At 43.1% G+C, this 13,861-nt stretch overlaps 1 protein-coding gene across 5 annotated transcripts in view; it reads left to right on the forward strand.

Annotated features, from left to right (window-relative positions):
• The window catches only part of LOC123767961 (uncharacterized), a 301,614-nt gene that overhangs the window by 14,344 nt on the left and 273,409 nt on the right, over positions 1-13,861 (forward strand). For all 5 annotated transcript variants that reach the window (XR_011223182.1, XM_069306507.1, XM_069306506.1 and 2 more), the window contains exons 2-3: positions 5,337-5,818; positions 6,098-6,151. Coding sequence is in view for 4 of the 5 variants with exons in the window: in XM_069306507.1 (XP_069162608.1) it covers positions 5,383-5,818; positions 6,098-6,151 (490 nt within the window). In the remaining variant the exon portion in view is untranslated. The remainder of the gene's footprint in view (positions 1-5,336; positions 5,819-6,097; positions 6,152-13,861) is intronic.

Consider the following 13,861-nt stretch of genomic DNA (forward strand, 5'->3'; position numbering starts at 1 on the left):
CATAGTGGGTGGTCCAGCCTTTGTTTCAGGCGCTGCTTGCTCATTGTCTGAATCCGGGCATTTTTTGCTGCTCTGCCTCTTTCAGCAGGTCGGTCTAGTGAGGTACCTTGCTGGGTTGACTTACTCTACATTCTGCGTTTGGCATTTCTGACGCTTGTGTATTACCATTTGTATGGTGATCAGGTGGCTTCGGTCTTCATCTCACGAACAGTATGAAGTCGCTTAGCAGTCTTCTTACCTTTTTCTTTCTTTTTGTTGGGTTTCAGTGGTTTCAGACCGGTTGCCATATTCCTTCTCTCATGGTTTTTTCTAGATTAGCATCTCATGCCTAATAGTGTCGCTTCTTATCGTGTGACGTTGGCAGCTTGCATTAGGGGTGAATGTCACTTCCGCTCCATTTCATAAGCTTTCTCGTGCATTATTTCACCTCCAGCTGGTTCATGCGGCACCTGAGCCTTCTTGATTTTGGACCGGGCTCTTTTTTTTTTTTTTTTTTTTAATGGGTACTAGTAGATGATGGGTGCTAGTTTGAGATGATGGGTACGAGTCTGAGATGATGGGTACCAGTGTGAGATGATGGGTACCAGTGTGAGATGATGGGTACCAGTGTGAGATGATGGGTACCAGTGTGAGATGATGGGTACCAGTGTGAGATGATGGGTACCAGTGTGAGATGATGGGTACCAGTGTGAGATGATGGGTACCAGTGTGAGATGATGGGTACCAGTGTGAGATGATGGGTACCAGTGTGAGATGATGGGTACCAGTGTGAGATGATGGGTACCAGTGTGAGATGATGGGTACCAGTGTGAGATGATGGGTACCAGTGTGAGATGATGGGTACGAGTGTGAAATGATGGATACTAGTGCGAGATGATGGGTACGAGTTTGAAATGATGGGTACTAGTGTGAGATGATGAGTACTAGTGTGAGATGATTATTGCTAGTGTGAGATTATGGGTGCTAGTCTAAGAGCATAGAGGTAGAATATCTGGTTGACAGAGCCAGAGTGCATGGGGGAATTGTGTGAAACTCCGATTGTGCTTCGGAGAAGCTTTGGGATCCTCGTGAGGGCAGTAGCACTCCATGTTGCAATTTTTTTAACATGTCATGGTACAGTTGACTAAGGTGCATCTGAGAACATCCTGTGCATAGGTTTGAACCCTCATCATGGCCACTTATGGATTTGTTCATTTGATATATCACACTATTGTAATTTGTGTGTGTAATTGGGTAATAATATCTTTGTGGTAGCTCCTGCTTGACACCTCGCTTAAGAGCTGACCACCTCCAGTGATTACTCTGTCAACGCCTCAATTTTGCCAGACTTCCTTGCCCTCACCAAGGCTTGATTTTTTTTCCCGTGGTCAGAAACACAAATGAACACTTTTTTTGAAGTCAAGATTTTATTTATTATTTTTTCTGTGGGGAGCCCCTATGGCTTCCCGGAGCTATCCAAGCTGATAGGAATAGTTCTAACTTTTGGCATCAGTTGAATGTGGGTGGAGTTCTAGGACTATCAGGGACCACGGCCAGAACCTGGCCCCCTCAGAGAGGCACAAAGCACAATGGCCTATAAAATACACTTGTGATTGTGGAACATTATATATCTGCCATCGACCGGGACAGGCACCCAGAAAAGTAAGTGCCCCAAAACAAACCCCTATTCTGGTGAAATCAATAAAAATAGACAAACGAGTGGACAGAACTCTCGAAATGAAAATGAGCAAACAAGCATGATGTCACACAAGCCGCGCCGCACGTCTGCGCAGCTCCCCCCCCCCCCCCCAGAAGGGGAAAGGGTGAGCCCCAGACCCAAGCACTGGCGATCCACACCGCAGTTCTTCGGCTGGCGGGATATGGCTTGGTCGTTTTAGCTCCAGCTCCGGACTTTTGTTGTGCTGTCCTCTGTTCAGTACTGCTCTTTGGTATTGTGTGAGTTGGGAATAATATTCACAGGTACTCGGGCTGCATGTGCTTAGGGTCATCTTCCCTGAGTGCCCTGTCAGTACTGCCCTAGGGGCTTGGGATTCCCTTCCACAAGTCACCTTGGGTCTACCTCTGTTGGATTTTTGCTTTTTTGCTGCTTGGCGATTGACCGCCCTGAGTGTTTTGGGGGGTTTCCTCCCTAGTTAGCCTTGGGATATGTGGTAGTTATGTCACTGGTAGGGGCACAGGGTACTGCGTAGCTAGTTTTCACCTATAACAATGGCCGGCTCTGTTCCTTCTGGGTACACTGTCCTCTTGCGAGGTTTTTCTTTTTCTTTTTGGTTGGTGGGGGAGGCGGGGTGGCCTTGGTGTTCCTTCTCCCTTTATATTAGGGGTGTTTGTGGTTGATAGTACCCCCTGTTTCACCTTCGTGAGTGGACACGTCCCAGAGATTCAGTATTAGCTGTGTTGATTGGTAGCTTGGGCGCCGGTTAGCAGTACCCTGCCTGGTATAACCCTTAGCAGACCCAGTCTAGGTGTCCTGGGAAACCCCGCAGGGGCACTCGGGTCCAATGGATGTGACCCCCGAGTCCCATCTCACTTTTTTCGAGTTTGAGGGGTTGCTCTGTCCCTTTGTCTCAGGGTGACGCTCATTGTTTTTGCCTCTGTCATACTGCCTGTTGGGTCGGTAACTCATTCGACCCGGACTCCTGCGAGCTATGCTGCTTGTTTGTGACTCAGTTCACCCAATCTGATAATGATGATATTCGGGTGCAGGCAGCATGCACACTTGCATGATAGGTTTAAGTTGTTGCAGCGCGCTAGGTTGGTTGCCTCCCCTGATGCCCTGATGCTGTCCCGTTTTCTTTATTGAGACCCGGACTTGGTCGCTTTGGCCTTGGTTCCGTCCATGCCTCCCTCGTTCTTACCCTGCTGTGGGTCATTTGGTCCCTCCCCCCTCCCCTTTCTTCCAGCTCCTAAGCATCTGAGGACTTCGGGGTCGGGGCAGGGCTTAGAAGTTTCTGATACTCTGGCAGTTTCGGGGGTTGCCCCTTCCGGGGTGGCTGTGGAGGCATTCAAGTCAGTTCCTCTAGCCGTAGCTACAGAGTCTGACCAGTGGGTCCATCCTCTTCCTGCTATTCTGGCCGCCCTGCCTTTTTCTTGTGAGGCCAGGGCTTTGGGTGACGACTCGCCCCTGGGGACTGACGTGGAGGTTCCCGGGGTTGGGGAGGAGCTGACTTAGGGATCTTGGGCCCTGTTAGACCCCACCTGGGTTTTTTGACCCTCTGAGTGGGGCTTGTTACAAGGAGTGGGGTTTTCCTTTCCCCCCTTTGCACACGAGTTGGATTTGCAGAGGGGGGGAACTTGTTTCTAGTGTGTGACAGTGTGTAGTGTGTAAATGTGTTGTAAATATACATAAATGAGCATGAAACATTTGTGTGAATAACAGTATGTATGGTCTGAGGAGGGGTGATGGCGAGTACGATGTTGGAGGAGTGAGGGAGGACTGGCTGGCTGGGTGTGGCAGCTCACACTCGTGGAGTTCTGAGTGTGTGTTTAGGGTGTGTGTGTGTATATAGTGAGTGATACTGTACAGTGTGTAAATAGATTGTATATACCTGTATACATAAATTCTTTATATCAGCCAACAAATGTGTATGTGTTTACACTTTTTCAGGTGTGGAATGCACCACTTATTGTTATCTTCCTGCAATGAAATGGAAATTGTCATATTTTCTGTTAACACAAGTGTTTGGTTTGGACTCGAGTACTTTAACCCTTACACTGCTCAGGGGTCCTTGGGACATTTACACCCCTGTGCGCAAGAAAAAAAAAATTCAAAATTTTTTTTCGTCTTCTAAACATGTTAATTTGTGTCCCCTGAGCACTGAAAAAAAAAAAAAAAAATCGTAGGTGACATATTTTGGGCGCAATTGACCGAGGAAGTCTGGCAAAAAGTGGGCGTTGACAGAGCGGTCGTCAGACCTGGTCAGCGTCACCCGCGTTGACAGATGGGAGTTGCCACAAAGATATTATTACCTAATTGTTTCAATGTCTCCAATTGATTTTTTCTTAGTTTTTTTGCAGTAATATTATTCAATAGTGTGTATTGTAATATATTTATATAATAAAAGTGGTTAATAATCGCTATACTCAAAAGTATGATGTGCGTATTAGTGATTCAATTATTATGTTTATAAAACTATAAACAAATAGTTTTGCTGCTATTACACTCTATACACAGGTTATATATAAGTATTGGCATGTTTTGGTCACCATAACGAACCACTAAGTTGGTATTGAGAGTCGAAAAGCAACGAGGAGTTACCGCCACACACCAGCCAGCCACTCGCTGCCACTCCCTCAACACACGCACTAAACTTTCTCCCCCAACAATACCAGTTGTGGTGTTATTACACTATATACAGACGTTATATATAAGTATGTGTATATTTTGTTCACCACAACTGTACAGCTAAGCTGATATAGTTAGTTCAGGCACTAAGAGTCGTCGCTATACACAGATGGCGGCTGGCAGCTCCCTCACTCTTTCAAGGTCACACGCACTAAACTTTCTCCCCCAACAATACCTTTTGCAGTGTTATTACCCTGTATACACATATTATATATAAATATCTACATGTTTTATGCACCGTAACTGTACACCTAAGCTTGTAGTGCGCCCAAAGAGCATAGTGGCCACCCTCTAAACAGCTAGACAAATCGCGCAGACGACGTCACCTCCGTCACCCATATGGCTCCTCCCAGCATAATCCTTTTGCTGTTATTACACTAATACACACATTATATATAAGTATCTACATTTGTGTTCAGAATAGAGAACCACTGACCTGGTATGGTGAATGCAAACAATAACAGGTGGCCACACAGTCAGTAAACGATGCTGTCTCCCTCCGTCTCTCAGCATCACTCCTCCCACAGCGCTAATCATTACAACAATCCTGCTATTACCACAACCTTGGTTATTTATATCACAGTCATTGGTCATCTGTAATATTGTCATCGCTAAATAATAACAATTATATATTTATTTTGACATTTTTCGGCGATGCTGTGGTCACAAGCTGAACATCAAATCTGTTCGCTCATGCTGCGTGCGCCGACCTTGGTTGCTCCAACAGTACTGTGGCTCTCACACCTGAGAATATTGCCCACGATTTTTTTTAAAAATGGCATCTGTTTACAAGAGCCCTGAGGAAGCTACTGTGAACCCCGTGTAGCTGCGGGCCATTTGAATCAGGCCTGGCACCCTATGGCGTATATATACGCCATGCGCACCATGGGACATTTTACTCAGGGCGTATATATACGCCATGCGCAGTTTAAGGGTTAAGACATAAACTAATAGTAACTGCAGAAGTTGGTCAGAGTTTTTGTTTTTTCAGGTTGCAAGGTTTATGTTAACAAACAGCACAGCTAACAGTTGGGTCAATGCCGAATGCAGAATATCAGAGACGTTGGAAGCGAATCACAGCTAAAGTAAAGAAAATTATGGAGTCGATAGACAGCGATGACAGCACCAGTGATGGAAATGAACAAAAACATGAATGTGATGAAAGTTGTGATTCATCATGCGAACTAGATGCTGCTTTATCCTCTGAGCCAGATGAAGATGATGAAAATCTTCTATATTATGGAAGTAGTCCTTCAGACAAGTCATATGAAAGTGATACAGAAACACAAAATGGAGAAATAACAGCCAGACTCAGTGAGGAGCTCACTGCACAGACTTGCAAGAACAATTCCCCCCATTCATCAACAAATGAAATGCTGAAAATATTAAGACAGCATGGATTTTGCCTTCCTGAGGATAGTGGTGCTCAGCTACAGTCACCCAGCACTGTTATCACTGCTGAGAATGGACAAGGTCGGTATGCATGTTTTACTATGGAGAATAAAATCTAAAACTACTTTGTCAATTTCCATTATTAAAACTCCCAAATGCACATTTTTGACCAATATTATGTAGTATTAAAAGATTTAAGCCATTTTATGCAAATGACATGTCAGATTCTGTTGAAAAATTCATGGTTTATGACTTTTGTTTTAAGAAATGTTGTACAAATTGTGAGTGAAACAGACATTATTGCTAGTAAAATTATTTATACTGTACAATATCAAAAACTTATTTACATTGCTTTTTCAGCGTTGGCTGATGACCAGTGTGAAATATCCCCGTTGAGAAAACAGCTTGATAATGGTAGGACACGTCAATGAACATTTACAGTACTGTACTATATAATAATTTGTATTAACCCTTAGAGGGCAGCTATTGCAAAATGATTATTCCTGCATATGTGCAAAAAATAACAAAATTCCCCCAAAATATTTTTTTCCTGCTTGATACCTGCTTGATGGGGTTCTGGGCGTTCTTCTACTCCCCAAGTCCGGCCCGAAGCCAGGCTCGACTTGTGAGAGTTTGGTGCACCAGGCTGTTGCTTGGAGCGGCCCGCAGGGCCACATACCCACCACAGCCCGGCTGATCCGGAACGTCTCTTAGAAAACAGTCTAGTTTTCTCTTGAAGATGTCCACAATTGTTCCTGCAATATTTCTTATAGTCGCTGGGAGGACGTTGAAGAACCGCGGACCACTGATGTTTATACAGTGCTCTCTAATTATGCATATGGCACCTCTTCACAGGTTCAATCTTGTATTTTCTTCCATATCATTCACTCCAGTACGTTGTTATTTTACTGTGTAGATTTGGGACCTGGCCCTCCAGTATTTTCCATGTGTATATTATTTCGTATCTCTCTCGTCTCCTTTCTAGAGAGTACATTTGGAGAGCTTTGAGACGATCCCAATAATTTAGGTGTTTTATCTCGTCTATGCGTGCCGTATATGTTCTCTATTCCCTCTATTTCAGCAATCTCTCCTGCTCTGAAGGGGGAAGTGAGTACTGAGCAGTACTTGAGACGGGACAACACAAGTGACTTGAAGAGTACAACCATTGTGATGGGATCCCTGGATTTGAAAGTTCTCGTAATCCATGCGATCATTTTTCTGGCTGACGCGATATTTGCTTGGTTATGCTCCCTAAACGTTAGATCGTCGGACATCATTATCCCCAAATCCTTGACATGCTGTTTTTCTACTATGGGAAGATTCGATTGTGTTTTGTACCCTGTATTATGTTTCAGATCCTCATTTTTGTGGTATCTGAGTACCTGAAATTTATCACTGTTAAATATCATGTTATTTCCTGCTGCCCAATCGAAAACTTTGTTGACATCTGCTTGTAGTTTTTCAATGTCTTCAGCAGAGGTAATTTTCATGCTGATTTTTGTGTCGTCTGCAAAGGATGACACGAAGCTGTGACGTGTATTTTTGTCCATATCAGATATGAGAATAAGGAACAGTAGCGATGCAAGGACTGTACCTTGAGGTACAGAGCTTTTAACATCGCTTGGACTCGATTTTATCTGATTGACTGTTACTCTTTGTGTTCTGTTCGACAGGAAATTGAGTATCCAGCGTCCTACTTTTCCAGTTATTTTCATTGACCTCATTTTGTGAGCTATCACCCCATGGTCACATTTATCGAACGCCTTTGCAAAGTCTGTGTATACAACATCTGCATTTTGCTTTTCTTCTAGGGCTTCTGTGATTTTGTCATAGTGGTTCAGTAACTGTGACAGACAGGATCTTCCCGCTCTAAATCCATGTTGTCCTGGATTGTGCAATTCATTGTTTTTCATAAAACTAGAAATTTGATTCCTAATCACTCTTTCAAACACTTTTATCATGTGTGATGTTAGTGCAACTGGCCTATAATTTTTTGCCAAGGCTTTACTGCCCCCCTTGTGCAACGGAGCTATATCTGCAGATTTAAGTGCTGCTGGTATCTCCCTTGTATCCAGGGTCTTTCTCCATATTACGCTGAGTGCTCTCGCTACTGGTACTTTACATTTCTTTACGAATATTGAATTCCATGAGTCAGGCCCAGGAGCTGAGTGCATAGGCATATTGTCAATTTCTCTTTCAAAGTCTTCCAAGTTTGTGGTAATTTCTGTTATATTATCTGCAGCTTGAATGTCATTCATAAGGAAGCTGTCTGGGTCATCAACTTTCATGTTGTTTATTGGTGTGCTAAACATAGCCTCATACTGGCTTCTTAGAATTTCACTAATGTCTTTGTTGTCCTCTGTGTACGTATCTTCATTTGTAATTAACGGTCCAATACTGGTCGAGGTTTTGGATTTGGATTTTGCGTATGTGAAAAAATATTTCGGGTTTTTCCTTATCTCTTGTATAGCTCTCTGTTCCAATTCCATTTCCTCACTCATATGATCGCTTTAACGTTTGTTCTATTTCTTCGATCTCCCTGCTTAGGCTTATTTTCCTTGCTTGTGATAGTTGGGTCTGCCGAAGCATTTCCGTTGTTTTTTCTTCTCCTGTACAGTCGTCTGCGTTCTCTTTCTAGAGTGGTCCTCTTTCTGACCCTCCTCACAGTCACGTGTTTCAAGCAGACCTTGTAAGCTTCAGCTGTCAGTTGAGCTATTCCCTGTGTGGGAGTTTTGTCGCTTAAGACAGTCTCCTATTGAATGGTTGCAAGGTCTACATTTAGTTTTTCCCAGTCAATCCTCTTATTGTTGAAATTGAATTGATTGAATATTCCTTCTCGCTTGTTGGGTCTCTTAGACCTACTTCCGTTATATATACTAGTACGCACTTCAGTGAGCTTATGGTCTGAGTATGAAGTATCTGAGATTGTTATGTCTCTGATTAGTTCATCATTGTTTGTGAATTAACAAGTCTAGTGTGTTTTCGTTCCTAGTTGGTTCTGTAATCTGTTGATTGAGCGAGAATTTGTCACAGAATCTCAAAAGTTCTCTGACCTGTGGTTGGTTATTTCCCGGGTCATTTCCTGCTATGATATTTGTGTTTGCCATTCTCCATCTTAGACTCGGTAAATTGAAATCTCCAAGGAAGATAATATCTGGAGCTGGGTTTGCTAGGTTATCAAGTATGTTCTTCCATGGGGAGCCCCTTTGGCTCCCTGGAGCTATCGGGTTAATATGAGATACTGGTACTTTAGACCAGGGCATTAGTCAGTGGGGTTCAGCCTACCTTGGACCATGAGTCAGAACCTGGACCCCCTTCAAAAAGGCACAGGGAGCAATGGTCCCTGGAAAGCCCCCTCTGGTTGGGGGTTTTCCTTATCTGCCATCGACCGGGGTTAGGCACCCAGAAAAGTAGGCATAACATAACAAACCCCACTTGGTAAGAAAATTGCAACTGAAAACTGAACAGAGGCAGAACTACCTCAAATCCCAAGGAAACAAGCAAACGCCACACTTCGCCGCTGTGCAGTTTGTCTGCAGAGCCCTCCCCTCCCTGGGAGGGGGAGACCCCAGACCCCCCACGCTGGCTACCCAGCAACTCAACTTTGTTGGCTAATGCGATCTGGGGTAGTCGTCAACTCTGGCCTTGATTTCCTGGCAGTGTTTTACCTAAATAGTGTCCTGCTGTTTTGTGGTATGGTGGCCAGGTGTACTTAAGAGTACGGCGGCTGCATGCATTTAGGGCAGCCTTCCCCAAGTGCCCTGTGAGTTCTACCCCTGGGTGTTAGGGTAATCTTCCCTGGTGCCCTCGGGACGCCATTTCCGTAGGGGTTTTTTGCTGCTCGGCATTTACCTCGCCCTTGGGGCCAGCTGGGGTTTCATGGCCCTTGTTTGGCCTTGGGGTAGGGAGTGGTATTGTTGTTGGTTGGGGCATCTAGGTGTTGTGCAGCCAGCTTACCTATGCAGCAGCCGGTTCCTGTTTCCTCTTTCCTCTGGAGACGTACTTTGGGGGGGGGGGGGGGTTTTCTTTATCTGGAGGAGGTCTGCCTGGTGTGGCTATAGGACCACTTACATTGCTTTGGTGGCCCTCTACTAGGCCCCCATGATTGTACACATCGCAGGGGTTTTCAGTGTTTTGATCTTCCCCTTGTTAGCGTTGGGTCATACCGTGAGGTTACCTTGAGATGGTTTTGTGGCTTAGTGTCCACACGGCCTAGTTCTCGACCAGGTCTCCTCGTTGCTGGATTGATCAACCAGGCTGTTGGATGCAGCTGCTCGCAGCCTGACGATCAGGTATCCTTGGAGGGGCATATCAAGTTTTCTCTTGAACACTGTGAGGGGTTGGCCAGTTATCCCTGGAAACACAAAACGAAACTGTTTCTATTTTCCGCTTGTTACAACTTGTAAATAAAGTTGTTACATCTTGGCTTAACGTGTTTATGACGTATTAGAACGTTGTTATAACTGGTTAGGAAGTGTTAAAACTTGTTCGAACGTTGTACCAATGTCGTAGTTTCGGTGTGTGTTTGGCGGTATGTCTCTTATGTATAGTGGAAGCATATTGAACAGTCTCGGGCCTCTGATGTTGATAGAGTTCTCTCAGAATACCTATTGCACCTCTTCTTTTCAACAGGGGTATTCTGCACATCCTGCCATGCCTTCTGGTCTCGTGTAATTACCTAAGTGTAGTTACAGGATGAGAGCTACGCTCGTGGTGTCCCGTCTCCCTAGCATTCTTTGTCATATAACGCTTTGAAATTACTGACAGTTTTGGCCTCCACTATCTTCTCACCTAACTTGTTCCAACCGTCTACCACTACTCTGTTTACAAAAGTGAATTTTCTTATACCTGTATTTCTCCGGCAGCTTTGTTTCGTTAGTTTAAATCTATGACCTCTTGTTCTTGAAGTTCTGGGTCTCGGGAAATCTTCCCTATCAATTTTGTCAATTCCAGTTACTATTTTGAACGTAGTGATCATATCGCCTCTTTTTCTTCTATCTTCTAGTTTTTGCATATTTAATGCCTCTAACCTCTCTTCGTAGCTCTTGTCCTTCAGTTCTGGGAGCCACTTAGTGGCATGTTTTTTTTTTTTTTTTTTTTTTTTTTTTGAGATATATACAAGAGTTGTTACATTCTTGTACAGCCACTAGTACACGTAGCATTTCAGGCAAGTCCTTAATCCTATGGTCCCTGGAATACGATCCCCTGCCGCGAAGAATCGTTTTTTCATCCAAGTACACATTTTACTGTTGCGTTAAACAGAGGCTACAGTTAAGGAATTGCGCCCAGTAAATCCTCCCCGGCCAGGATACTAACCCATGACATAGCGCTCGCGGAACGCCAGGCGAGTGTCTTACCACTACACCACGGAGACTGCTAAATTGTCATTGCACCTTTTCCAGTTTGTGATGTGCTTCTTAAGATATGGGCACCATACAACCGCTGCATATTCCAGCTTAGGTCTAACAAAAGTCGTAAACAATTTCTTTAGTATTTCTCCATCCATGTATTTAAAAGCAATTCTGAAGTTAGAAAGTGTAACATAGGCTCCTCGTACTATGTTCTTAATGTGGTCCTCAGGTGACAGTTTTCTATCTAGAACCATCCCTAGATCCCTTTCTTTGTCAGAATTCTTTAAAGATTTCTCACATAATTTATAGGTTGTGTGGGGTCTATGTTCTCCAATTCCACATTCCATAACATGGCATTTATTCACATTAAATTCCATTTGCCAAGTGTTGCTCCATATTCAGTACAACCTTGATTCAACGTACCCCGATTCAACGAATATCCGGCTAGTTCGCACACTTTTCAGGCCGGGTTTACTCACCCGGTTTGACGAACAATGGTTCGCCGAAGCGGGGGATGTTCGGATTTGCTTACGACGTCGAGACAGAGTTCACAAACTGGTAGAAAACTTTCCCATTCTATCACAGATTACAATTATTAATTCCTTCATATGACAAGTTCGATCACACAAGTGGACCGCACAAGTGGTCCACAAGTAGTCCACAAGTAGTCCACAAGTGGTCCACAAGCTTACGATGTTGGGACAGAGTTCACAGAGTGGTGGCAAACTTGACCATACCCTCACAGATTACAATTAATAATTTCCTTATATGACAAGTTGGATCACACAAGTAGACCACACAAGTGGACCACAAGTGGACCACAAGTGGACCACAAGTGGACCACAAACGGTACACAAGCTTACGATGTTGGGACAGAGTTCACAGAGTGCTGGAAAACTGTCTCATTCTATCACAGATTACTATTAATAATTCCTTCATAAGACAAGTTGGATCACACAAGTGGACCACACAACAAGTGAATCATATGAACCAAACACCAGCCAAAATGGTCCATACAAAAAGTGACGCATATTAACCAAACACCAGCCAGAGTGGTCCACACAAGTGAACGACTTAGCTTCAATGATTTTCGTTCACCGATTTGTGGCACACGTATCTTTGTAAATTAATTTAAAGGCTGAAGCATGAATAGCTAGCTAATGTGTTGTAATCTTCTTGTATACATTTTCTGTGATGAAACAAGACGAGTGAGGGTGGACAGATTAGGGAATACTGTACTGTAAACCTCACTTTACAGTGAGGTTTCACTCACTTTCATCTGTGTTGTCATAGATAACCTCAAGATAGTTCAGTGACCCATGACTTTGAACGTTTCACATTAATAAATCATTTCTAAAACTAGTGTTTTAATAACTCTTTATTATCCTAATTAAACTAAACTAAATAAAACCAAAAATATACTGTAATATGATAGATATCTGCTATTTGAGATATTATTCACATTATTGGCGGCTCAACTCCAGCACGAGTGGACGGGTCTAATCCCTGTACACACAACACCATGCTTGTTTTGTTCGATTTCGTCGCAACAGTTCAATGATCTATGGCTTTGAAATAATAAAATTAATAAATCAGTTCCAAAATAAGTATTTTTTATAGCTCTTATTACCATAATAATGTTGCTAAACTAAATATATAACCCAAAAATATATAATTTGATGTTAATCGAATATTTAAGAGAGATTTATGCTACTGGATCTGGCTTAAACCCCAGCCTACTGAAGGGTGTACGTATAGAAGAATAATTGTGGAGTTGACCATTTTTTTTACTACAGCTCTTTGGTTATAAAACAAAATGTCTCAGGGGCTTACTAATAGTGCCTTATTAATGCCAAAAACGAAACAATATTTTGCAAGAACTAGTAGCAGAAAATCAACCAGCATGAGCACAGCTGTACCCAGCACGAGAACAGCCGTACCCTAGACGTAACACGAGACACCGTACACGAGACGTAACCAAACAGAACCTCATTCTGGAGACGTTCTTGTATCAACACATAAAGCAAGCCACAAGAATGAGGGAAGGAGATGTACCGTCAGTACTGGATCTAGTATTCACCAGGAAAGAAGAAGAGATATTTGACATCCAGTACCTTCCTCCCTTGGGAAAGAGTGATCATGTCCTGTTAGACATTGATTATGCTTTAAGATATCATCTAGAAGAAAATGGGGACATTGAAACAGTTGATAAACTCGATTTAAGGAGAGGTCACTATGGGGAACTTCAAATTTTTTTTTAATGAGTGTAATTGGACAGACTTATTGCTAGGCAGGGAAGTAAATGAAATGTATGCCAAATTTTTAAAAATATACGAGAAAGGCACACAAACATTCATACCAAAACAGAGATGCAGGGCCAGAAAACAGGATTGGTTCAACAGAAATTGTGAGAGGGCAAGAGACCAAAAGACACAAAAATGGAATCAGTATAGGAAGAGGCCAAACCCCCAAACATACCAGCGATACAAAGATGCGAGAAACAACTATACGGCAGTAAGGAGAGAGGCAGAAAGAAATTTTGAAAAAGGGATAGCGGATAAATGTAAAACAGAACCGGGCCTATTCTACAAATTCATAAACAACAAATTGCAGGTAAAGGATAATATCCAGAGGTTGAAAATGGGAAACAGATTCACGGAAAATGAAAAGGAAATGTGTGAAACATTAAATGAAAAGTTCCAAAGTGTGTTTGTACAAAATGAAATCTTCAGGGAACCAGACACAATAAAAATTCCAGAGAACAACATAGAGC

This window comes from Procambarus clarkii, chromosome 58 (assembly GCF_040958095.1).
Source record: "Procambarus clarkii isolate CNS0578487 chromosome 58, FALCON_Pclarkii_2.0, whole genome shotgun sequence".
Classification (NCBI taxonomy): Eukaryota; Metazoa; Arthropoda; class Malacostraca; order Decapoda; family Cambaridae; genus Procambarus; species Procambarus clarkii.